At 45.3% G+C, this 22893-nt stretch overlaps 1 protein-coding gene and 1 long non-coding RNA gene across 2 annotated transcripts in view; one reads left to right on the forward strand and one right to left on the reverse strand.

Moving 5' to 3' along the window:
- Nucleotides 1–18173, reverse strand: LOC121031544 (uncharacterized). Its single transcript, XR_005790774.1, has 3 exons — nucleotides 18059–18173; nucleotides 17629–17751; nucleotides 1–51 (listed from the first exon to the last, which is right to left on the reverse strand). It is a non-coding gene; the product is annotated as an uncharacterized LOC121031544 (long non-coding RNA).
- LOC121031540 (dehydrogenase/reductase SDR family member 4) overlaps nucleotides 18069–22893 on the forward strand; it is a 10763-nt gene continuing 5938 nt past the window's right edge. Inside the window, exons 1-2 of the mRNA XM_040476734.1 lie at nucleotides 18069–18227; nucleotides 19337–19514. Coding sequence (XP_040332668.1) covers nucleotides 18097–18227; nucleotides 19337–19514 — 309 coding nt within the window. The 5' untranslated portion in view covers nucleotides 18069–18096. The remainder of the gene's footprint in view (nucleotides 18228–19336; nucleotides 19515–22893) is intronic.

Raw genomic sequence — 22893 nt, forward strand, 5'->3', positions numbered from 1 at the left:
TCTGTCTCCCTCTCTCTCTGCTCCTCCTCCACTGGCACTCTGTCTCTGTCTCTTGAAAATAAATAAATGATTAAAAAAAATTCAAAATAGCCACATGTATTTATGAACATGCACAGGAGTGTACACACACACACACACACACACACACACACACACTTCCTACTTTGATTTCTTCATTTGTAAATGTTTTAAATCAACTGTTATTAAATGTAAAATGAACCAGCAAAAGGGACAGTGAGGAAACTGAATAGGAAATTCCTATCTCTGAATCATGGCAGCTCTGCTACTCCAGATCAGCTCCAACACATGAGGTGCCTAAGTCTAGACCCCACATAGCAGCGCCCCCATGGAATATGGGTGAGGTACCAAGTCTCCACCCAGTCTGGACTCTGAGGGGAGGCCCTGTGGCCCTCTAGTGGAAACACTGTAGAATAGCAGCCTTCCATGTCTCCAAAAGGGTACATACAGGAGCCCAACTGAGAAGAAAGCCTCTCAGCCCCATTGACCTGAAACCCTAACCACGCACCTACCTGTAAGGGACAGGCTAGGTCTTTGCCTCAGAAATGGTGACCTGTGTCATTTTGAGGCAGCTATCCCTGTAGCTGCTAGATTTGAGGCTCAAGAAAACTAGGCTGGATTTCAAACTGGGTAATGTTAAACAGCCTACATCTTTACTAGTATTTTGGGTAATCCCTGCAGAAGAACATTTTTTTAATTCAGGCAATTCAGAATGAACTAGAGCTCTTGGCTATCCTTTGAACTTCAGTTACCCTTAGCTTACACTGTCCAAACTTGCGGCTCAAGAAGACATCTGTAGCAGCTAGTGGCAGAAAAGTGAGGGGTGGGATAGTTTTGACAGGTTGTGAATGGGAGGGTGTGGCTCCCTTAAATATTGATCAGCCAATACTTAATGCATGTCTCTTTGCCTATTCATTCATTTTTTCTATTAAAAATTTTTTTATTTGTTTTTGAGACAGAGAGAGATGGAGCACAAGCAGGGGAGGGGCAGGGAGAGAAGAACACACTGAACCTGAAGCAGGCTCCAGGCCCTGAGCTGTCAGCACAGAGCCTGATACGGGACTCCAACTCACAAACCACAAGATCATGACCTGAACCAAAGTCAGACTCTCAAACGACTGAGCCACCCAGGCACCCATGCCTATTCATTCATGTAAGCAACGAGTATTTGTTACTTCATATTGTGCCAGTCATTGCCTATTTGCTCTCAGTTCTCTTCCCTGCCCTTCTCCTGCAAATCCTGTTCCCTCTTTACCCTCTCCAATTGCCTTCCAGTTAGAATGGCCCATGGAAGGCAACAGTAACAGGTTGGACATTGGGAAGCAGGAGAAGCCAGGTTATTTTTCCCATCCCTCTGTACCTTGAGTATCATTTTCCTGCAATGGGCCCAGCTCTTCACCACACAGCTTCTCCCATCAGGGTCCTTGGCAGTCCTCACCATGGCACAGCCTGTTTCTGATTCTAGTGACACCATCCCTCTCCTGTGTCCTTCGAGTCTCCATGGTAGCAGCAGCTTTCTGCTGGCACTAATACCTGATTATTTCTCCAGCCCATTCAGCTTCTCACCTCTGTCCATTACATGTAATCAACTCCCTGGTTTGTTTTGGTTTTTTTTTAATGTTTATTTACTTATTTTGAGAGAGAGCAGGGGAGAGGCAGAAAGAGGGGGACAGAGAACCCCAAGCAGGCCCCATGCGGTCAGCACAGAGCCCAACACAGGGCTCAAACTCATGAACCGTGAAATCATGAGCTGAGCCAAAGTGGACTGAGCCACCCAGGCACCCCTCAATTCCATTTTAAGTCCCCTCTTTGAAGTGTCCAGGAGGAATCTGTTGTACTTGGTAATAGGGATACAGCAGTGAGCAAGATAGGCTCAGTTCCTGATCTCATGCTGCTCATAGTCTACAGCAGAAAACCAGTTTAAATAAACAATCTTAGTGTAAGTATTTCAAAAGGGAAGTACATAAGAACATACAGCAAAGAGACCTGATCTAAAATAAGGATACATTTTGTAGCTCCACACTAGAAACTCTAAGTGAATCTTTACACAGAGATGCAGTCCTACAAGCTACGGTTGCAGCATGGCAAGTTTGAATGCTACTTCTCAGCCTCCCCGGATCCAGCCAGGAAGAAAGGAAGGGTCTCTAGCCAAAGAGGGAAGCTGGGGGTTTCAAGCAGGAATGCAGTTATTCTCACAGCCTGCAGGGGCCCAAGAAAACTAGGCTCTGCCTGGTCCATTAAGGGTAGAAACCAGAATCTCAAAGGAATGTATTGTCCCCTGGCAACCTCCAAAACACGGGAGTCAGACAATGTACAGGCCAAGCCTGCATCAGAGAAAATGCTTTCCCGAACATTTAAACTCCAGCATGATAGTATTTCCTAGGCATCCTCCCAACCCAGCCCTACATGGTGAGAGTGAGGACAGGCGAACCAGTGGCTCCTGTGCTCTTCTGTACTGACAGGTTCCTATGCTTATCTTGTTGAGCTCAAGGCACCCTTACCTTCTCTCTCTACCCCATCAATTCTGACACATTCCAGACTCACTCAATACCTTGACTCCCCTTGCCAAATCAGAAGATCTCTTGTATATCAGATGGGGCAGACATACTTCCTTCACCTTTGTTATTTAAATCACTGTTTATAAGATCTAAAGTATGCTTTTTCTTGCAATGGAGGTTTTCCAATTCCATACTACAGAGAAGAGTCATTACTCAAATGTACGGCCATTCCAAGCCACCCTGCCTTGCAGAACTCCCTGATACAGAAGGAGGGAGAGAGCATGTTTGAAGAGTCTTCTCTTTCCAAGCTCACTGCCTAATCTAGGTTCATATTAGACCTTAGTACAGCTAATAACATTATAACTCAACATAATACTACCCACAGGGCTCTGGTCTCACCTTTGAACTCCAATTATTTATGGTCTACATCGTCAAAACTCATGACTCAAGAAGTCATTATGGGTCACTTATGGTAACAGAGTCAGGCCAAGAAAAGGAAGGAGCTCAGGTGTTGCTTGAGACCCTGGTCTCCATGAGAAACCTAAGTCCTAATGCCCTAGGACAACGATTGTATGTAATAAATTAACTTGTATCTCTTTTGCTTCTAGACTGGTACTAGCTATATACCATCCTTGAGAGAACTGAGAAAATAATCCTTCAAATACTATGCTACAGGCCTCGATTCTCTTCTGGAGCCCCTGTTGAGAAAGGCCAGCACAATAGCAGAAGCTGGTTCCAGTAATACTTCTGTCACTCTCTTGAACCTGCCTTGTTCAAAGGACCACACCCAAATGATGACACTCACAGCATTAGCACTAGTCTGGGAGGAATGTTTATTTTAAGAATATGGGTATAAAGACAGAGTGTCAGAACCTGGAAAAGCAACCAAAGAAGCCCCCAAGACGTCCACACCCTGATCTCCTGATGGCCTTTTATCTTCCTTCGGCATGTGTGAGACTTCACAGATGCTCATCAATTTAATAAGGTATGCCTGACCCGTCCAACGAACCAAACTCATTCAATTTTAACAGAAAATGATAAAAAACATGAGACCTATTTTTGTCCGACCCATTCACCTTTGCAGGGTCCATTTTCTGGAGATCTCTCCATACGAACCCCTACTCCCAGCCACCCCCACAGAGCCTTATGGAAAGGGAGGGGACAAAGACAGGTGGACTGAGGAGCGGGTGGGGCACAAGAGGAAGGCTTGTGTTATGTGCCTAGAGCCTCCAGAGTCCCACCCCCTGGGGCAGGGGACAGCTTCCCTGTGGGGAGACTCAATGGAAGGGTAGGAAGAGGTGCAGATAAATAACACTTAGTTTAGCTCTTTTTTTCGGCGGTTGTTTTCTGGATGTTTCATTGACCTGTCGTAGCTCCTCAGTTAGATTGTAAATTCCTTGAGTGCAAGAACTAAGTTCATGCTGTAAATCTTTAATATCCTACAGCATTTAGCACAATGCTTCTCCTGCAGATGCTTAATCAGCATACTGTTGATTAATTAGAATCTGCTTTGGGGAAAAAATTGTGTATCTTTGCAACAATTACGGTATGAGGTTTATGTGAAAGTACTGTATGAATATTATAAAGCTTAAAATATTTAATACTTGTGCACTATGAGCCAAGGAGCCCCCCACATCCCGCCCCACCATGCCTCATAGGAGCCACCGCACCCCACCCTGAATGTCAGACAGAAATAGAACCCCTGAGCTAGGGAGCCTGTCGTCACCACTGGAATTGAGCACAGCTTCCCCTGGAGACAGAGCCCAAAAGCTTCTTTGTCACTTAATTTTCCAGAAACAGTGGTCAAGACAGAAACTGAAGACCAAACTGACCCTCGCCCAACACACCTCCAATTCCACCCCTGCTCAGCTCCCTCGGGCCAAAGCTCTCTCTCACCCCACCTGCCATGTGAATGTCCTCTTATGGCTGAATTCTAGAGTCTTACCAACAGTCAGGAACCAGCTTGTAATGCCTGCCCCCAGGTTTTCAGGTCAGCTGGGCAGGGGTCTGATGCTCTTCTATGGTCTGGGAACCTATGAGATCTGACTGCATATTTCAGGCTGGGACTCTCAGGGTCCTGACCCCTGGTGTGGCTCTCAGACCAAGCAGCCTGGAACTTGGATAGTCAACATCTTAGTTCTTTTCTAAAACTTGTGGGGGAATATGATACTGACTCTCACAACTCAAACTCACATGAAATTGATTTAGTCTCAAAAGCCAATGGACTAGGTTTCGGTGGGGAACATTACCTCCCAGTAATGAGAAAAGGTATCATCTATGATCCACACCTCCTACCTGGAGTAAGAATCGGAAAGCAATGGAATGAATATGTAATCAGCTGGAAGGGAGTTGGCTGGTAGTGAAGGATCCTTCAACCAGACCTTGATGGTGCTAATAAGCACCCACCTCCCACACTGCAGCACACCTTTGCGGTGACCAGAATGGCCACATCTACCAGAAAGCATGGCTCTTCCCTGGGACAATAACCAGAGACCCTATAAATTCTTAACTCATGGCCATCTTCATCCAAAACTTGATAAGCTGAGATCTCTTTCCTTTTTTCTTAATCATTCCATTGAATTTTCAACACATGTTAGTTCTTTTCTAAATATGGAACCAATCTTATATCATGTACTAACAAATAAAGGTCTTCAATTGACACCATCATGGCAGGGCTCCTGAGGCTTTTCTGGGAAGGTGGGTTTCTTGCTCTTTTTTTGCACTGCCTTCCAGATTTCATGTCTGCTATACTTTGGGAGTTGGTGCTTCCTTCTCTCCACTCATGGCCTCCCTCCAGTGGATTCTGGAAGCCACGTCTACCCTGGGATCGCTACTGATAAGACCAGCAGAAACTTGCCTGATCTCTTTGCTAGGTCTCATTGGCTGTTAGTGAGTATTGTGATATGTTATCTTCCTTTCCTTTAACTGCACTGTCTTGGGGGGTAAATGCAGAGCAATTTTGTACACCCCACCTCTCTCCACCAAAGCCAGGCTTAGGGCCAGAGCTCTGGGCTGACTATCCCACCGTATGGTCAGGTATACTGTCTGGCTCTGTTACAAGGCAAACTTGGTCTTCCTATTCCTGCTAGCAGAAAATTAACAATCAAACATCATGACCTTTATACCACATTTATCAACCTTAGCAAAGGGAAACCTGGACTTTGAAAGCTGTTCGGCAGGCTTGATGGCCCAAAGAAGTTCAAAGAACAGCCTAGTCAATTGTATCAAAGTTGATGGTGTTCTCTAGACCCATGACTAATACATTTTTATTCAATGTATTTTAAGTCACTGTACTCAAATAGGCAGTAAGACCTGGAAAATTATCTGCAGTTGTGATTGGAGCACCCAGGAAACTTTCCAGTTCAGTGAATTCTACACAAATAGAGACAGTTTAATGTGGTATAGGACAGTGGCTTTCAAGCTTTTTGCCTCCCTCCCCAGTAAGAAATGTAAGTTAAATGGCAACCCAATACACAGACACACAGACACACAGACACACACAAAGACACACACACACACAAAGACACATACACACACACACACACACCTCTATATCACTAAAAGTTTTCTTGGAACAATACTGCCTTGGAGAAAGATACATGTGAAAAAGATTTATTAAGAAATATTTCCAGGGCGGGGTGCCTGGGTGGCTCAGTCGGTTAAGCACCCGACTCTTGATTTCATCTCAGGTCATGATCTCCAGGTCATGATCTCATGTTTATCAGGCTCTGTGCTGACAGCGTGCAGCCTGCTTGGGACTCTCTGTCTCCCCCCTCTCTCTGCCCCTCTCCTTCTCATCCTCTCTCCATTTCAAAAACAAATAAATGAACATTTAAAAAAAGAAGAAGACAAGAAGTATTTTCAGGAAAAGGTTAGAATAAATGAGGAAGTTGGGCTACATAAGGTGCAATATCAAGCCAAGTCACACAGAGGGTAATTTACACTCATTCCCACAGAGGGCTTGGGGGGCACTGTGGGTCACACCTCAAAAGCATCCCAGAGAGAGGACAAGATCTAGAGTATGTGTATCTCATCCCCATCAGTCATTGGTTAAGGGCTGTGGAGGGAGGGAAGGGACACAAATTCTTAGGCCCCTCTGGCTCTCCTGTACCTTCCAATAATATGCTGGCTTTGGGGAATGAGCTCACACTGGAATTCACCTGCTGTGCACAGAAGCAAAGGGATCCCAGGTGATGTGGGCAGAGCTATATTTTCTATTCTAGTTTCTCGTAGGTGTGACTGGTTTTTTATTTGCTGGCTATGATTTGAATCTCAGTGCAGCCATTTATGATCTGTTATTTAACCTGAGTGAGGCTTTTCCTCATTGCTAAAAGAGAATAATAATAACAATCTTGCTTATCGTGGTGAGAATCAGAATTAACACAGATATTCCTAGCAAATAGTAGGTGCTCAACTTGTAGCTATTATGGTTAATAAACATATCCTCAAAATGATTTAAATAAGTAGTACAAAAATTTATTTATGCTCTTGACTGTATTCAAGACATGCATGCATAAACTCCCAAGTGGTGGAGTATGGGCTCCTTTGCAGAGATACAACAGGCATCGGCACAAATATTCACCACCTCCTCCCTCCAAGTCTTTGTTTTTTTATTTCCTTTGACTAAAGAAGCTCATTTAACCTCCGTCTTAAATGTCTCTCTTTCATAAAGCTTTTCCAGACCACCCGAACTAAAAATACCTTCTCCCTCCTCTGAACTGCCATGCCATTCTACTTGAAATTATTTGATGGTACTTTTTCCACTTTCTTTTTTCCTCTCTGCAATAGCTATTAAAATCCCGACTTGAGAGCAGATAGACAAATCAATGGAATGAAACAGAATCCAGAAATAGGCTCAAAAACATATGGGAATAATAAAGAAATCAAGGCATGGGGGAATATCTCCAACAATGCTGAGATAACTGGCTAACCACTGGGGAAAACTTTTTTCCACAAAGTTAACCTGGACGTCCATCTCATTTCTCATACAAGAGCAAATATCATATGGCCCAAAGATTTAAATTTTTTTACTGATGTTTATTTATTTTTGAGAGAGAGAGAGAGAGACAGAGACAGAGACAGAGTGCGGGCAGGGAAGGGGCAGAGAGTAAGGGAGACACAGAATTTGAAACAGGCTTCAGGCTCTGAGCTGTCACAGCAGAGCCCAATGCAGGGCTCCAACCCATAAGCTGCAAGATCATGACCTGAGCTGAAGTCAGACGCTTAACCGACTGAGCCACCCAGGCGCCCCCATATGGCCCAAATACACACACGAGCGTGCACACACACAAATACTGAATAACTACATGAAAACATGAGTGAATTTTTAATACTGTTAGAGTAAGAAAGGCCTTTCTAAGAACGACATAAAACTCAGAAGCCATCAGAGAAAAGATAGAGTTGATTCCATAAAAATTTAAAACATCTAAATGACATTAAAAAGACATAAATTCATTAGGGCACCTGGGTGGCTCAGTCGGTTAAGCGTCCAACTTTGGCTCAGAGCATGATGTCAAGGTTCGTGGGTTGGAGCCCCGCATTGGGTTCTGTGCTGACAGCTCAGAGCCAGGAGCCTGCTTTGTATTCTGTGTTTCCCTCTGCCTCTGCCCCTCCCCTGCTTGCACCCTCTCTGTCTCTCTCTCTCTCTCTCTCTCTCTCTCTCAAAAATAAATAAACATTTTTTTAAAAAGACATAAATTCAGGGGTGCCTGGGTGGCTCAGTCGGTTAAGCGTCCGACTTCAGCTCAGGTCACGATCTCGCGGTCCGTGAGTTCGAGCCCTGCGTTGGGCTCTGAGCTGATGGCTCAGAGCCTGGAGCCTGCTTCCGATTCTGTGTCTCCCTCTCTCGCTGCCCCTCCCCCGTTCATGCTCTGTCTCTCTCTGTCTCAAAAATAAATAAACGTTAAAAAAAAAATTTTTTTTAAAAGACATAAATTCAAAAGTCAAACTGAGAAAAATATTTGCAACACATCACAGTCAAATGGTTAACTTCCTTTCATAAAGAATTTATAAGAATAAATAAAAAAACAAAGTAAACAACCTAATAAAAGTGGACAAAGGACATGAATAAGCTGTTTATGAAACAAGAAATACAAATACCTGTAAACATATGAAAATATACTCAATCATCTTAATAAAGAAATGTAAATTTAAAAAAAAATTTATTTTCACCCAGACTGGCAAAAATTAAAATGTTTGGTGAAACTATGTGCCGTGAGGTTGTGATGAAATGGACACCTGCACAAAGAATTGCCCTTTTGGAAGGTTCCCTGAGACCGGAGAAGGGCAAGCTTTTCTGGAGGTCAACTGCCAATTTCTATCAAATGTCAAAGGCACATACCCTTTGCTTTATGACTTAACTATTTACCTGGGCTTAGTACAAGTTCTTCTAGTTATGTGGACAAAGACACTATTGCATCATCAGCTGTATTAGAGAAAAGCCAAAAACAAGTAAAGCAGACGTCAATAGGGGACCGACAAATGACGGTTCATCCAGATAATAAAAGAAGGAACAAGAATGAAATAAATCTATACTGCTCACTAGTCAAAGATCTCCAAAATACACCAAGTTAAGGAGCATGTGCACACACTCACACACACACTGACACACGCAAAAATGAGTGCACATAAAAAATGAACACTGTATAGGATCTTTGCCCTAGTTAGCAGTATTGTATCAATGTCAATGTCCTGGTCTTGATATTGTATTACAGATGTCACCTCTGTAAGGTGTCATCATTGGGGGAAGTTGAAGGAAGTGTACACGGAGACACTGTATACTACTTTAGAGTCTATAATTGCTTCAAAACAAAAGGTTTAAAAAAAAAAAAAAAAACAAGGTCCAGAACATGTGTAGTGTATGATTCTTGGGGTTTTTTTTATGAAATATCAAAAGGTAAGAACAGTCCCTGTGTCCTGACATTCAAAATGAGCGGGTAGAGCACATGTACCTGGAAGGACAAAAACACCCATCCCCTTCATTCCCAAGGGTTTGCTTGAGGTGGAAGGACAATAAATTCTTAAACTACCCCCATTTCCTTTGCAGAGATTAAAAGAAGTACAGTTGTGCTCAAGAATTTGATCTGGTCCAATAAGGAGAAAGCCCTCAGAAGTACACTGCTCTGTCCCTTGGCAAGGCTTGTGACAGGGCTTATTCATGTCATACCATGGGCCTCTCACACAGTTCAAAAAGCAGGGCAAAAGGACTGAAACTGCTTTTGCATAATAATGTCCCATGTAATCTCCAGAGGGCAAGCTGGCACCTCTAGGGACACAGTCCTCTTTCTAAATGTAGCTCGGACTGCATTATCCCTAAGAATTGCTGTTGGTTCTTGGAAGCTCTGTGTGTGTGTGTGTGTGTGTGTGTGTGTGTGTGTGTGTGTGTGTGTTCAGTTCCCCACAGGAAAATGGAGTATCTCAGGAGAGGCAAGAAAACACATGGAGCTCCAGAACAGGACTTGCACTATTGTACTGGCTTGAGACAGTCAAAGCCCACCCTGCAAGTTTCTACTAATGCCCCCCCCCCATCAGAAAAGTCAAACTGGCAGGAATTAATAGCTTCAGGAAACTTGCTTCAGAGTGCCCTGATGCTCTGATTCTAGGGCAAGGACAGATCCTCTGGGAGAACAACTGTTGTTGCATTGGAAAGATTCTGAAGACAATGTAAACTATGCTTTCAGCAGCCCTAAAGGCTATCTATCTTTAACCCATTGACCTGTGCCCTCTAGTTTATAGCTTGACTAATTGTAGCTTCTTAGAGATTTCAACAGAACACTCACTCTAAGGAAATAAGGAACCAGATGTTCTAAGAAGATCAAGTTTGACCACACTAGAAATTAGCCTTCCCTGATGCTAGCCAGTCTGCTTGAGATCATATCAAGAATAATTAACTGCTGTACCATTGCTTGTGGACTCTCACCACTTCCCGGAGCTTTCCCCTTAAAAAAACCCCCCTTTGGAGATGGTCTTTGGACATTAGTCTGCCATCTTCTCAGGTTACCCGCTTCCTAAATAAAGCAACCTTTCCTTTCCAACCAACACTTATCTCTAGAATATGGGCTTTCAAATGCCAAGCAGCCAAACTTGGGTTTTGGTAACAAAAGAGACTGCCAGTGAGACCTCAGCAAAGCAAAGCCTGGTTGGAGTCAGGAGTCAGAAGGGTTGAGTTGGAGTAATACATGTGAAAGGAGAAGGGGAGGAGGAGGAGCTGTTAGACCTCATGCAGATCTGACAGCAATGCCAGCCCAACAGGAAGCTCTAAAGCAAAGATGGCCTGTTAGAGGAGCCCCGTGTTAGGCAGAAATGGGAAGATCTTTTTCTGGACCCCAGAATTGTCTGGGGCCAGCCTAAGAAGGTGTTAACTGTCAGCTGAAGGCTGACAGCTAATCAAGCTCCCAAGAGCCAGCACGAGTGCTTTCTAGAAAGAGGATCTGAGCTGTCTTCCGCATCTCTGTGTCTGCCACAGGGACTGTCTCTGTGGGAGGAGAGGGGGAAACAACAATTTCGAAAACAGAGCTAGGAATTTGATTGTGCCCATAAGGGACCCAAGAGCAAATCATATTAGGCATCCCTTTTGCAGGATCTGTCCCTTTTTTTTATATTGTAATTTGCACTACCCACAATTCCCCAGTGAATTTCTTGGTACAAAGGAATCATGACGAATGAAGGATAAGACATCTGGGGAAGTGTAGCATTCCCCATCTTGTCCCTGTCCCAAAGCCAGCATCTCAGCACCTACATGGAAACCACAGGAAAGCTATAATCCTGGAGTTCCCAGAAGTGACCAGCTGCAGAGAGCCCTGAAGCCCAGGATAGAACCAATTGCTACTTGCTGATAAGACTGGAGACCACCACCACCACCTGTTGCCAAACACAGCAGCAGAAAGCAATCCTGGGCATGAGGGAAAAACGAAGCCAATTCCTGTCTTACAAGAACCTTTTGCCCACTGCTGCAGAGTCCCTGAAAAGGATCTGTACAGTGACTGCATGAATGAAACTAAAAGGCGTTCATGAACAATTGCCTAAATACAGAGCCATCAGGGACAAAAACTGAAAAACCAGAAATTGAATAAGCTATACAATAGAGTTATGAGATTCTAGATAAATCAATTATCTCACAAAATTAATAAGCCATTGCATGTATACTTTTTTTTTAGTTTTTTTCTTTAATGTAAGCTCTACACCCAACATGGGGCTTGAACTTACAACCCTGAAATCAAGAGTCATATGCTCTACCAACTGAACCAGCCAGGTACCCCAAGACATTGCTTTTAAACAGGCACAGACCAAGTCAGTCTCTGGCACAGACAGATACATTCATTGCTGTAGTTTGGGGGTTTTTGTTTTGTTTTACCTTTAAAAAAAAAAAAAAAGTAAATTAGTTGCCAACATTCAAAAATCAAACAGTTCATATTAAAATCCAGATTTCTACCTTCTGTTTAAAAAATCCTGGGGCACCTGGGTGGCTCAGTCGGTTAAGCGGCCGACTTCGGCTCAGGTCACGATCTCACGGTCCATGAGTTCGAGCCCCGCATCGGGCTCTGTGCTGATGGCTCAGAGCCTGGAGCCTGTTCCAGATTCTGTGTCTCCCTCTCTCTGACCCTCCCCTGTTCATGCTTTGTCTCTCACTGTCTCAAAAATAAATAAACGTTAAAAAAAATTTTTTTTTTTTTTTAAATAATAAAAAATCCTAAGATCTGGCAACACTGGCTGGCATCTTCAGTGGCAAATATGGACGGAACTGAGTATGCCTCAGGTCTGCAAGTCACAGGTCAGGAGTGCTACAGGATTTTTTTACCTCAATATCCGGGATTCATTGTCTCACTACTTCAAAAAATGAAGAGGTGGACACAAAATAAGCAGTAGGCAAAAGTTTATTAGAGAAATATTAGAAAGGAAGAATAGTAGGAAAGCTCTCTTTACAGAGAGGAGACATTCGAAAGCGAATGCCTGAGGACTCCAGGTGAGGGTTCTTATTTTATAAGGTTCTGGTTGCCCACCGCCCCCCCCCCCCCCGGCCCCTTGGTTCTTCTCAGGTTCTATCTACCCTTACTGACTGGATAACTCTAGGTGCTTGGTTGGCTCGACTCCATTGTATGAAGGGTGGTCTATGGCCATACAGTTCCTTGTGGGTCATAGGCTTTACTCCTACTTAGTATTAAGCAGGTCTTTTGTCAAAGCCCTGATGGGAACATGAGGGGGAGTAAGTGGGACCTGTTACATTCTTAAGAGGAACCTTAAGCCTGAGGGGGTTTGCTGTTCAGACACTCCCAGCATTGTTCCAAAATATGTGTTTTTTCCCCACCCAGGGACCTCAAGTCCTAGTGTTTCCCTCTCTGCCTACTGAATTCTACCTTTTACTATCACAGCAGGACCCACCAATCTCTATGGGCTCCCAGCCACTTAGGCCAGGGTCTATTGCCATAATTACTGAGTTTTATGCCATCAACCAAGGTTTAAACCATTCTATATACTATGTGCAAGAAGGTAAGACAACAGGCAAACTCACTTTAGAAAAACAAATCCATCAGATCTGGTCAAACCATTTTTAAGGTAATTTGACCTTGGCCATCAATTTAAAACATTTGACCCAGGGTGCAAACGCATTTGCACCAAACACAAAAAATACAGACACCCAAGGTTGTATATTATTTGAAATAGCATACGACTGAAAGTGACTTAAATGTTCATCAGTAGGAGGCTGGCTAAATAAATTATGGAATATCCACATAATGGAATACTGTACAGCTATTTTTAAAAGGGAGAGAGAGAATAAAGTAGATCTATTGTGTACCACTCAGAACATTTTCTAAGAATGTATTTTAAGAAATGAAAGAAAGGTAGAAAAAGGGAGAAAGGAAAGAAGCAAGCAATTTGAAGGACAGCATATACAGTGTTATTCCATTCATGGGAAACATTTTTAAGGGAAAAATATACGTAACTGCATAGAAACTTCTAGAAGGATACACAAGACCAGGAGCTATATGGGGAGCAGGCAGAAGCATAGGGAAGAGTCACTTGTTTACTTTTCACTTTAAAACCTGTCTCTTTTTAAAATCATGAACATGTGTTATTTTTATAATTTAAAGACTAGATATTTAATGATTAAAACAACAGTGCACTGGTGCTGACAGTAAAATTCCAACTCAGAGGAAATTAATTTCTATGAAATCTGTCATTCCCCAACAAAGCCAGAAAAATGAAGCATAGCTATTCAACATACACAGCAGGTTGGCTTGTCATGACTCACTCTGATTTCACAAATGGAGATAAAAATGCCTACCTTACCAGATTAGAAATGGTCTACAAAATGTATAAAAAGCACCAAACACTTGCCACACTTAGTAAGTGTTCAGTAAAGGTGGTTGTTATCCCACAGCCCTCCCCTGCTGCCCAGTCCTGACTAGTGTCAATGACCAATCGAGGATGATTATTGCAAAATGGAAGATTTAAATTCCATCCCAGGTGGGGGCACCTAGGTGGCTTAGTCTGTTAAGCATCCGACTTCGGCTCAGGTCATGATCTCACGGTTCGTGAGTTTGAGCCCCGCATCAGGCTCTGTGCTGACAGCTCAGAACCTGGAGCCTGCTTCAGATTCTGTGTCTCCTCCTCTCTCTCTCTGCCCCACCCCCACTCCCACTTGCGCTCTTTCTCTCTCCCAAAAATAAATAAACATTAAAAAAATATGTCAAAAAAAATTGCATCCCAAGTGAATGTCAGCCCTCGAGGAAGATCAGAATATACTCCTCAATAATGAAGGTATTTCCTCAGGATCTGCACATGGTATTGATGGGGTTTTGGAGTGACTGGGGATTGGAGCCGCCAGCCAAGAAAGAATTCTTGAGCTGTCTTTGGTATCAAAAAGGTGATTTTATGAAAGCACGGGAACAGGACCCGTGAGCAGAAAGAGCCTCACTGGGGTTGTGAAGAGTGACTGGCTATATACATACTATGGAGTTTGGGGAGGTAAAGGCAAAAGTGAGGTCTCCAGAAGGACTTTCATATGCTAAAGAAGACTCCTGAAATACCACAGGCCTAGCTACTGTCAAGCTAAGGTTGTTTTCCCTCTATCAAGGCATTAACATTATGACTGTAGGGGGTGCCTGGAGAAATGCTGTACCCCATATTGGCCTCAAAGTAATTGTCAATGGGCTGCAGGTTAAAAGGAAATTTAGTTTTATGTGCCATTTCCTTTTGCCTTTGTTCCCCACATCACTACTGGGGCTCCAGGAAACTGAGTCCATATTGATGAGGGAGCATAAGGCAGGCTGAGGGCAGAGTACAAGCTAGCATCCCCCCCCTCCCCAGTACCTCCAGGTGGGATATGTGTGACAATTCCTCAGGCACTCCTGGCTACCCAAGAACAAAGCAAAGGACAGAAAACAGATGGTTAAACTATTAAGAGTCTCCATCAGTTTACAAATATTTTAGGACAATGACAAAAATAAGGGGGGGCAATCTTATCAATAGCCTAAAGTCCACGAACTCCCTACTGTCTTAATATGAAGGCTCTGCCAGAGGGAAAAACAACCTTAGCTTGACAACAGCTAGGCCTCCAGTAATCTGTGAGTCTTTAGCATATGAAAATCTCTTTGGAAACTTCCCTTTGGACTTTACCTCCCCCAACTCCATAGTATATAACCAGTCATTCTTCACAACCCCAATGCAGCTCTTTCTGCCCACGGGTCCTGTCCCCATGCTTTAATAAAATCACTTTTGTACCAAAGACGTCTTCAAGAATTCTTTGTTGGCCATCAGCTCCAAACCCCCACCATCACCCCAAAGCCCCATCAATAGGTCTTGGAGATTAGCCTATTGATAAGATTGCTTTTTTTCTTATAATTTACTAAGATATTTGTAAGCTGATGGAGACTCCTGTCCTGCATGACTGTGATCTCTATCAGTTAACCAGTTTGTTTTCTCCTTTCCTTTGTTCTTGGGCAGCCAGGAGTGCCTGAGGAAATGTCATAGGTATCCCACCTGGGGGGGGTGGGTAGCTCTGCTTTGCCCTCAGCTTGCCTTATCCTCCCTCATCAGTACCACCTCCATACATACAAAAGCAATTCCATTGCCTATTAAAGTTCCCCATTTAAAGAGACTCCTACACACCCATGTTTTTCCCCCAAAGATTTCCTGTCCCCATCTCCAACAAATCAGCTTGATGAAGAGTAGCAGCTAGAGACTCCCACACTCCTTGCCTTCCCTCTACCCTTTTCAGTTCACGGATCCTCTCGCTAATGTCCCAAAAGAAATGGTGCCAGAGGTCATATATCAACCCTGCCCAGACAAGGAGGGGTCATGTGATGTTCACCAAGTTTCCTGATCAGAATTCTCTTTTCAAGACCCTTTGCTCTTTGAAGTATGGTCTCCCTCACTCTCTACCCAACCTCAGCCCCTCTGAGCAAGAGGTGAAGAGAGATCAGATATGCCCTGAAGGCCTGTCCCTTTGAATCCAAAGCCCTGAGAACCCTTCTCCAGTCCTACATACCCTCCCCACAGGCCCACAGGTGGAGAGCACTGGGAAGGGTTCCCACAGTGCATTAGCTCTGAACAGGGGAGGAGGAAGAGGAGTGTCACGCTATCCACCCTCTGTCATCAATAATTCATGAGGTTCAGACACAGGGGCACCAGTCAGAGAGTCAGTTTTCTCCGGGCATGGGGAAAATTAGACGCAAGCTCTCTTATCTCATCAGGATATGCTGAGTACCAAAGCTGAGTACGGCAGCTGTAGCTTCTTGGTTGAGGAATATACTATAAATCCAGTGCGTGCCTGATAGATCACTCACTACCCATACATCCCCTTCTGAATGTTGAAATCCTTTATTAGCTGCTCTGCAGAACTGATACATATACTAAATGAATCTCTAGCAAGCATGAATTCTATTAAACAGCGATCCCCAGAATTTCACAGACGAGGATTCTCTCTCTTCTAACTGTATGGACTGACACAGAGTTGCCAAACTGGTGATTTCACCAGATAACGATACATTTTTCAACTTACCCATCTGCTTTCATCATCTTTTCTTAACAAAAAGATGAACTCCCCCCCCAAAAAAAGGAGCAAAATAAAGAACTATTAAATTAAATAATATTAGCTTTATGAAACTCACTATATTATCTTTATTTGTCTCAATTTGCCTTGAACGAGTGAAAACTTTGCCATGGATCAGCACATCTCAGCCTGGCATTTTGGAGGCCACTGGGTTAAACCAATTCAGACACTAACACTTGGATCTGTTGGGGCCTTTCTACAGCATCCCACAAGCCATCCAGATTTATTAATTCTCCCAGACACCCAGAAGGGAGATCATTTCAGCCTGCTCCGCAGAAGGGTAGGGTGAAGTCTTGGAACAGAATTTACAGCTAGAGAGGACTTTATTCATCATCTCCTCCAGCATCCTCTGTTTACAGATGAAGAGCCTGGCCTGTAGCAACAATAATAATTATTCTATGGTGGCAATAATCACTATGTGTTTAGTAGTTTCCAGTTTTTAAAGTGCTTTTACATTCAATAAATATTTATTTTTTTATTTTATTTTTTTTTTAATTTTTTTTTAACGTTTATTTATTTTTGAGACAGAGAGAGACAGAGTATGAACGGGGGAGGGGCAGAGAGAGAGGGAGACACAGAATCGGAAGCAGGCTCCAGGCTCTGAGCCATCAGCCCAGAGCCCGACGCGGGGCTCGAACTCACGGACCGCGAGATCGTGACCTGAGCCGAAGTCGGATGCTTAACCGACTGAGCCACCCAGGCGCCCCAATAAATATTTATTGAACTAGGATGGAGGCTAAGACCAGGGGACATGGTGATTATGGAGAATTGAGTACTCCTGAGTTTGTATTTCCACCACTGGCTGGGAGATCCTCTCACCTCTTGCTACCACTTAGGCCCTGTACAATGGGGCAGTCCTCTTACGGTAGAGGGTATGAAAAGTCCTGTCCAGTCAGGATCTTTTTCCCTGCATGCTGGTTACCACAGTGATCAGAGTCAGCCCTCCAGGACTGTGAGCATGGAGGAGACCCTGAGCCAGTGTGAAGTGCTAGACCCAGCCCAGCTACTCCTCCCCATCACATTTGTCTCCCAGGCTCTTCCACCCTTATCTGAGACCCTCACCTGGTGACTCTGCGAGGACCACAGGCTTCACTTCCATGGGCAATCTCAAAGCATTTGCCCTCTTGTGAGCTATCACACACGTAGACCCAGACTTTCTTGGAGAAGGAGGTCCATCTTGAAGTTCTGGGAAAGAAAAGCAATCAATGCAAAGCTCTCTCCGCCACCCCGACAAATAATAGGGTCAAGCAGATGGGGGTGGAGAGCGTTGCCAAGGGTGGGGAAGTCTGTGCGGAAGTCTGAACGGGCCCCTGGAGGAAACCCTGGCAGACAGCACTGTTCCCCAGCCGCCGAGGACGGCGGGGCGCGGCGGCCGCGCGCCAGCAGGGGGCGCCCACGGCCACAACCGGCTCCGGGTGTGAAGGGCCCACGCTGAGCGGGACTTGCCGGGAGGGGGGCGGAGAGCGGGGCGGGGAGCGGGGCGGGCAGTCACCTATCCTGAGGCGCAGAGCCTTTTAAGGTCCGGCGGCCATGCAGCAGGCGAGACTGCTGGTGAACTGCTGCGCGCCGGCGTGGGAGTCTGTGCGGAAGGCCAGCTCAGGGATGGCACGCCGGAGCCCGCTCGCCAATAAGGTGGCCCTAGTGACGGCCTCCACAGACGGGTGAGTGCCCGGGCCGGAGTCTCTGAGACCCCCACTATCTGGAAACAGGTACTATCCCCTTGACCTTTGCTTCCCGGCCCAAGTCCTCAAGCGTCACTCCCGGGAAGAGTCTGACCCCAGAAGAAAAGAACCACGTGGTCGGCCTGCAGCCTGATCGAATTCTTTTGCCTTGACTCCACTTCTGCCAGTCTCCTCCCACTGTTGCCTCTGGCTCAACTGCGCCACCTCAGTACTGCCTGCATAAATCCAGTCTCCCAGTAACTCCGGGCTGCCCCAATCAAACGGCCCCCCCTAGAGTCTGGGAAGACCAAACACCAGAAATCCAAGACAGTCCAGATTTCAAAAATCCGGTCCCTCTGCCTCCATCAACTATGGAAATGTTCCAGACTCCCCATTTGGAGCCCTTCACCTAGATGGGACACAAGACCCATGCGTCCAGGTTTTTGTTTAGCTCAGTACATTTTGCCCTTGCCCAGCCTGTTTCTCACCCACCGTTCTTGTCTATCCCTGTTTCTCATCCCCACAGGACTTTGCTAGATGCCAGCAAATCTAAAATGCAATGTATGCGAAATGCTAATAGCCAACAGTTGCAAAATGTGTAACCCTTACTCCCAGGAGAGTATTGTAAAAAATTTACATTTTTTTACTAGAGACCCACCCTTTCACATACACCCCAAAACATAATTAACAACAGAATTTTAAGATGATGTAGACTAGTAAGGAAGGTATCTGGGGGGCAGGGGCTCTTTCGAGTGAGACCCTCTAATCATTGAAGTGGCTGTTGCTACACCCCTAGCTCATTTCTCTCCCTTCAGTCCCTACAGGGCATGGGGACTGTCACTGTGAAGGTGCCTGTGGAAGGTAATGTCAGTGCCTGGGAATGTAGCCTGACAGCCAAAACCATAGGAAAAACAAGTAAATGAGTGTTAAAAACATGTGAAGCATGTCCATCTGTATGGTAATGGCTATGCCGTTAGCCCTCTTACACGTAAGGTAGACACCAGGCCATACAGATGGAGAGCTGGAATTCAAGCCCGGGCATTCTGACTCCAGGGCCCATCTCTCAACCATTTCCCCCATACTGGCATTGACTCTCTCTCTGCCCATAGGATCGGCTTTGCCATCGCCGGGCGCCTGGCCCGGGACGGGGCCCACGTGGTGGTCAGCAGCCGGAAGCAGCAGAACGTAGACCGGGCAGTGGCGGCGCTGCAGGGGGAGGGGCTGAGTGTGGTGGGCACCGTGTGCCACGTGGGGAAGGCCGAGGACCGGGAGCGACTGGTGGCCACGGTGAGCGGCAAGGGTATGGGCAGAGAGCCAGGAGGTGGCAGAAGGGAGCCAGTCTAAGCTTACTTCCCTGCTTTCCTAGACAACACTGGTGTGATCCAAGCCCGCATTATTAACTAAAACGTAACCATGCGTTATGCACCAATCCACCAGCACATTTTTGTGTGCCTTTCTATTATGTCTCTGAGAATCATCCCATCCCAGTCAGAGAATCAAAAACCACTCTAATGTTTCAACTCTGCATCATCCCTTGGGTCCCCCAGAAAACCAGCTGGTCCTGGGTCTCCAGTAGTTTCCAATCTAATTGGGCAGACGAGAAAGGTAAATACAATCACAAAATAGATGTTCCCACCCTTGGGCTAATAATCAATCCCATGGTCTTTAGTTTATAGATTCGAGTGCCTTCTCTAGGAGGAACTCCACCATGTTTCAACCACCTACTGTGTGCCATTCACTTTGTTCAGAGCCTTCATGGGTTATCTCTAAACCTGACAACAACCCAAGCAAGGCAAGGACTATTCTCCCTGTTTTGGAACATTCAGAACATTCTGCTCTGAAAGCTGGAGCGACATCCCAAGTTCCCACAGCCAGTTAGGAAGAGCTGTAAGTCAACCCAGACCAGCCAAGCTGACTACAGACCACCAGGCATTTCTCCATTAGCATCGGGTCAGGCCTTTGGTGCACAGTTGGACTTTAGTCTCAGAGAAAGTGTCTAAGGGGTACCTGTGTGGCTCAGTCAGTTGAGCATAAGACTCTTGGTATTGGCTTAGGTCATGATCTCGGGGATCATGAGTTTGAGCCCCACCTCAGGCTCCTCGCTGACAGCACAGAGCCTGCTTAGGATTCTCTCACTCTCCTTCCCTCTCTGCCCCTCACCTGCTCGCATGTGCTCTCTCTCTCTCAAAATAAATAAATAAACTTGGAAAAAAAGAAAAAGAGTCTAAGCCAGTGTCAGAATTGGTATTTGGCACCAACCTTCCAGCTACCCAAGAAAATAGGAATATCTGGCAAAGGAGGCCACTCTTCCGTCAGGCTCAGGGCACATGCTTTATTCCCTAGAGTAGAAGGGAGAATCTACCCTAGATGGAAAGTAAGGGATTGTGTGAACAGATAGGAAGGCTGGAAGAAATAATTTGGTAATCTTAGAAGAGGGATACCTTAAACAATGGTAAACCGTGATATAATAGACCATATAAAGTCATTCCATTTTTTTTTCTTTTTTTTTTTTTTAATTTTTTTTTCAACGTTTATTTATTTTTGGGACAGAGAGAGACAGAACATGAACGGGGGAGGGGCAGAGAGAGAGGGAGACACAGAATCAGAAACAGGCTCCAGGCTCTGAGCCATCAGCCCAGAGCCCGACGCGGGGCTCGAACTCACGGACCGCGAGATCGTGACCTGGCTGAAGTCGGACGCTTAACCGACTGCGCCACCCAGGCGCCCCAAAAGTCATTCCATTTTTAAGGAACCATCTGGCAGATACTCGAATGAGCATTGGAGAGAGCCAAATGTGTGTCCAAGAAAGTCACCTTTCCTGGAATAGGCTGCTGGACAGTGTCTGAGATTAGGACCTTGATCCCAAGGGTGAAGGGAGCCATCTAGAATCCTGGGCCAATTGCTGACTGGCCATATGAAATGTGCATAGCAATTTAATGTCCAAATCCTGTCAGGGAAACAACCTCTCACCCTGACCAGCTCCACTTAACCAGTCCTACAGCCCTGGCTCAGAAGTGGGGTTTGAGCTAGACCTCGAGGAGGGTGTGAGACTGGATAGATGGAGTTGGGACAGGATTTCAAATGACCCCGCAAAATGAGCAGCCAACCAAGGAGGGACTGAAGGGTAGAGGGAGCCCTGTGAATTCACAACAGAGAGCATAGGCTCAGGAGTGCTGGTGGGAAGGGCAAGCGACAGGGGCCTCCAGAGCTTGCCAAAGGTGCTTGGATGTTCTTGGAGGAAATAAGAAGCCACATGAGGTTTGAGCAAGATGAAAATGGTTACATTTTAAAAAGATAATCTGGCACTGGTAAGAGGATATATTAGAGTAGAAAAGACTCTGAGCCAAGGATGTTAGCAAGGAAGCTGTTTCTGTCATTCAGGTCTGGAGCAAGCAGCAGTGGGACCAGAATGGATATGCCCAAGAGACCTCTAGTGGGAACCAACCAAGATTTTTTTTCTTCCTAACCCAGTGTCAAGAAATGGGAAATAGGAAGGATGAGTCAAAAACAACTCTTCGGTGGAGAACAGGATAGGGTACTTGTTAGCAATCTGAGATGGGTTCTGCCTGTTAAGAACTGTTAGCCTGCATTGGGAAAAGCTCCTCCCTTAAGGATGGTTACTATCCAGCAGCTTCTAAATCTGCACAGCGAAGCTTCTCAAAGGTGTGGGGAGCAGAAACTAGATCGGCTGCTTCTCCACTTGATGGTATTTTTTCTAAAAAATATATCTATCAGAAAACAGCACCCAACTCCTAATCACTTTTGTGTAGTCATCACACAATTTAGAACAGGCTTAAGAGACACCTGGGTAGTCATAATGCCTTTCTCATTAATCTTCTATGGTTCTCTGTCTGTTTGGGCAAAACCTAGACTTCTCCCCTCTCCAAGCTGCTAGGCTTCCCACCCCCAACATCCCTTTCTAGCTTATTCTGCAGTTCGCTTGTCCAAAATCCATAGGCGAAACTTACACAGAGCCAAAGCAGGTGGCTGGGGCCTTGTGCCGGGACACCAAAAGTTACAGAGCACCAGATAGTATTCATACTGATTTTAAAAGCTTAGGTGGTTTTAAATTTTGTTAAATTTACATGTTGACAGCCCAAGCATTCCTTCAGCAGTGTAGAAGCAACTGAGCTTAGCACCTAGTTAGCAAGAATAATTAGTTAAAACGGGAGCTAGCAGATGGTACACATTGTTAATAACACCCCTCTGTGCGCCAAATCATGAAGCACAAAGTTGATTGAGGGCCCGTTTAGTGCTGCTCGCCCAAGGCATCAGAATTGCCCATTCTGGGCAAATGCATCGTCTGGTTTCAGAGTCACATATTGTTGGCAAATTCTGTTTGGCCACTCATTACTCTGGCACATGCCTTCGCCATCTACTTACAATTTATTAGCGAGGTGAAATGTTCCCTTTCTTGGCTTTCCCTGTTTAAATCTCAGTTTCTGCCTTGAATCTTCCATGCCTGTAAGCCAAAAGTGGGGGGGGGGGGGGGCGGGGAGAGAGAAAATGACATCATAACCAAGTGTGAAACCGCTTTAAACCCAAGCTGGTGCCTTCCCCAGCGTGGCTCCTGGGTAGTCAGTTTCATAGAGAGCTCAACTCACTTTCAGAGGACTCTTATGTATTACCTCTGTGGTAGAAGGGATGCTGACCTCAGATCTGCCCC

This window comes from Herpailurus yagouaroundi, unplaced genomic scaffold (genome assembly GCF_014898765.1).
Source record: "Herpailurus yagouaroundi ecotype Mexico unplaced genomic scaffold, PumYag 141, whole genome shotgun sequence".
NCBI classification, from domain to species: Eukaryota; Metazoa; Chordata; class Mammalia; order Carnivora; family Felidae; genus Herpailurus; species Herpailurus yagouaroundi.